The sequence below is a fragment of the Eptatretus burgeri genome, chromosome 3, assembly GCF_056783735.1.
Source record: "Eptatretus burgeri isolate ZD-2024b chromosome 3, Ebu_testis_v1, whole genome shotgun sequence".
NCBI classification, from domain to species: Eukaryota; Metazoa; Chordata; class Myxini; order Myxiniformes; family Myxinidae; genus Eptatretus; species Eptatretus burgeri.
In genome coordinates this window covers 21,346,371-21,349,254 of record NC_140963.1, presented here as the reverse complement: position 1 = coordinate 21,349,254, position 2,884 = coordinate 21,346,371, and the positions used below count along the sequence as shown (strand labels likewise).

Here is a 2,884-nt window from a genome sequence, read left to right as displayed (position 1 = left end):
GAGGAGGAGGGAGGGGGAGGGAAGGAGGAGGAGGGAGGGGGAGGGAAGGAGGAGGAGGGAGGGGGAGGGAAGGAGGAGGAGGGAGGGGGAGGGAAGGAGGAGGAGGGAGGGGGAGGGAAGGAGGAGGAGGAGGAGGAGGAGGAGGAGGAGGAGGGAGGGAAGGAGGAGGAGGGAGGAAGGAAGGAGGAGGAGGGAGAGGGAAGGAGGAGAGGAGGGGGAGGGAAGGAGGAGGAGGGAGGGGGGAGGGAAGGAGGAGGAGAGGAGGGAGGGAAGGAGGAGGAGGGAGGGGAGGGAAGGAGGAGGAGGGAGGGGAGGGAAGGAGGAGGAGGGAGGAGGAAGAGGAGGGAAGGAAGGAGGAGGAGGAGGAGGGAAGGAAGGAGGGGGAGGGAGGAGGGAAGGAGGAGGAGGGAGGGGGAGGGAAGGAGGAGGAGGAGGGGGAGGGAAAGAGGAGGGGAGGAGGGAGGGGGAGGGAAAGAGGAGGGGAGGGGAGGGGAGGGAAAGAGGAGGAGGGAGGGGAGGGAAAGAGGAGGGAGGGAGGGGAGGGAAAGAGGAGGGAGGGAGGGGAGGGAAGGGAAAGAGGAGGGAGGGAGGGGAGGGAAAGAGGAGGGAGGGAGGGGGAGGGAAAGAGGAGGGAGGGAGGGGGAGGGAAAGAGGAGGGAGGGAGGGGGAGGGAAAGAGGAGGGAGGGAGGGGGAGGGAAAGAGGAGGAGGGAGGGAGGGGGAGGGAAAGAGGAGGGAGGGGTGAAGAGGGGAGGAGGGAAAGAGGAGGGAGGGGTGAAGAGGAGGGAGGGAGGAGGGAAAGGGGAGGAAGGAGGGTGATAGCGGAAGGAGGAGAGAGCAAGGGGGAGTGAGGAAGAAGGAGGCATAGGGGAGCAAGGAGGGGTGAGGAATGGGGGAAGAGTGAGGAAGGAGGAGTGGTGGGGAGAGTGACGCCTCACCAAACATCGCTATACACTCTGGGAGGAGGGATGGGAGCTCGGAAGATGGGGGGGGGGAGGAGGAGGGGGAAGTGGGGAGTAGGAGTGGTTATTGATTTGTGTTTGGTAGTGGGACTGGTGGGGGGGGGTAAGTACAGGATCGAGCGAAATTGAGTACATTAAAACAGCACGTTAATGTTCATGGTAGGTTGAGAGGGAAGGCAGCGTGATGGAAAGGGAAGGCAGCGTGAGGGCAAGGGATGGTAAGGCAGTGTTAGGGGAAGAGAATGTGGTGTGAGGGTAAGGGAAGGCGGTGTGAGGGGAAGGGAAGGCGGTGTGAGGGGAAGGGAAGGCGGTGTGAGGGGAAGGGAAGGCGGTGTGAGGGGAAGGGAAGGCGGTGTGAGGGGAAGGGAAGGCGGTGTGAGGGGAAGGGAAGGCGGTGTGAGGGGAAGGGAAGGCGGTGTGAGGGGAAGGGAAAGAAGCACAAGGAGAGGGGAAGGAAACATGGGGGAAAGGATGGAAGGTGGTGTGCGGGGTGGGGAAGGGAAGGCAGCAAAAGGGGAGGGGAACGGAAGGGTGATAAAATGTGCCAAACAGCAACATTTTCTTTTTAACTGCCGGGTTTAATATAAAACAGGGCAGGAGCATTTAAAACCCATGCTATCTTCCTGGTGAAGGCATACATGCATGCTCACACATCCAGCGGCCTTTGCACCCTCCGGTCGGCTCACTCCAAATCTGATTTGTACGTGATTCAAAACTAAACCGTCAGTCCTTAACAGCCCCCTTAACAGAGCGGGAGAGGTGAGGGGAGGAGGGGGAGAGAGAGGGAGAGAGGGGAAGAAAGAAGGAGAGGGGAGGGGGAGAGATGGGAGGGGAGAGTGTGAAGGGGGGGAGGGGGAGATGAGAGGAGGTAGATTCCAGCAGATGTGACACCCAGTTTAAAGTTCATGCGAGAGACAGCACACACATTTATGAATCACCCTGCCTGTGAAACACCGGGATGACAGTTTATAGCTGGGTCGTGATTCAAACCCAGGCGAGACAGCTTTGAGTGGGCATGCGTACCTCTTGGCTCGTCTGCCACGATGTGATGATTCATTGTTTTGTAATAACTGAAGCATTTTTTACCCATTTTAATCATCTAATTTATTTTGCCTTCCTTACCCTGGTATCAAACCACAATATGCCATTGAAGCTTGAAGAGCACGTACCAAGTGGCTTAACCAAGCACTCCGATAAAACTGTTGAAGAAAGTTTAAAAATGAAACATTCATTTATAGTTGCATTTATTTATACCATGATGTTGCAGTTTGTCGAATCCTTTTTAACGATTTGTTTCTCGAATCATTCACCTGAAAATGTTTATCTGAGAATGAATTGGGGATTGCTTTTACTTCTGTTAGTCTATTCTCCGACAGGAAGGCATGAAGCTTCTCAACAGTCTCCATCAACATCAGCCCCAGTCACCTCTCAAACTTCAGCAGCTGTTCAACTACCAGTCCATTCCCCGACTCAAGTACTGGGTCCAACACACACTACAGCACCAGATCCGACAGCAAGTCGAAAGTCTGCTTCTACACCAGCCCATGTTCCAGCCAATGCCGAAGTGCACATACCTACTACACCTTCATTTGGAAATCCAATTGCTCACCCATTAATGGATACAATCCCAACTTCTCATCATATTCCTGCAGCTTATCCAGCCACAGACGAGGCTTCAATGCCATCATCATGTCCACCACACATGAATGCAGCAGCCATGGCTTCAGCAACCAGTCAAGGTGCAGTTGGACCACACATTCAACAAAATGCTTCATACCTTACCCTTCCTCCCTCACCTTATGGAATAACGGGGCCTGTTCCAAACCCTCAATTTGCTATGACCTCTGTTCCTCCTTATGCTAGTTATTTACCAACTAGTTTGGCCCTGGTTGCCCCCTCTCATTCAGCATCCATTTACACCCA

General features: G+C 55.0%; 1 protein-coding gene across 1 annotated transcript in view; it reads left to right on the top strand.

Annotated features, from left to right (window-relative positions):
• The first annotated feature begins 1,792 nt into the window (after positions 1-1,792).
• Positions 1,793-2,884, top strand: part of LOC147029518 (uncharacterized) — a 4,053-nt gene continuing 2,961 nt past the window's right edge. Inside the window, exon 1 of the mRNA XM_085872594.1 lies at positions 1,793-2,884. This exon is cut by the window's right edge and continues 2,961 nt beyond it. Coding sequence (XP_085728720.1) covers positions 1,977-2,884 — 908 coding nt within the window. The 5' untranslated portion in view covers positions 1,793-1,976.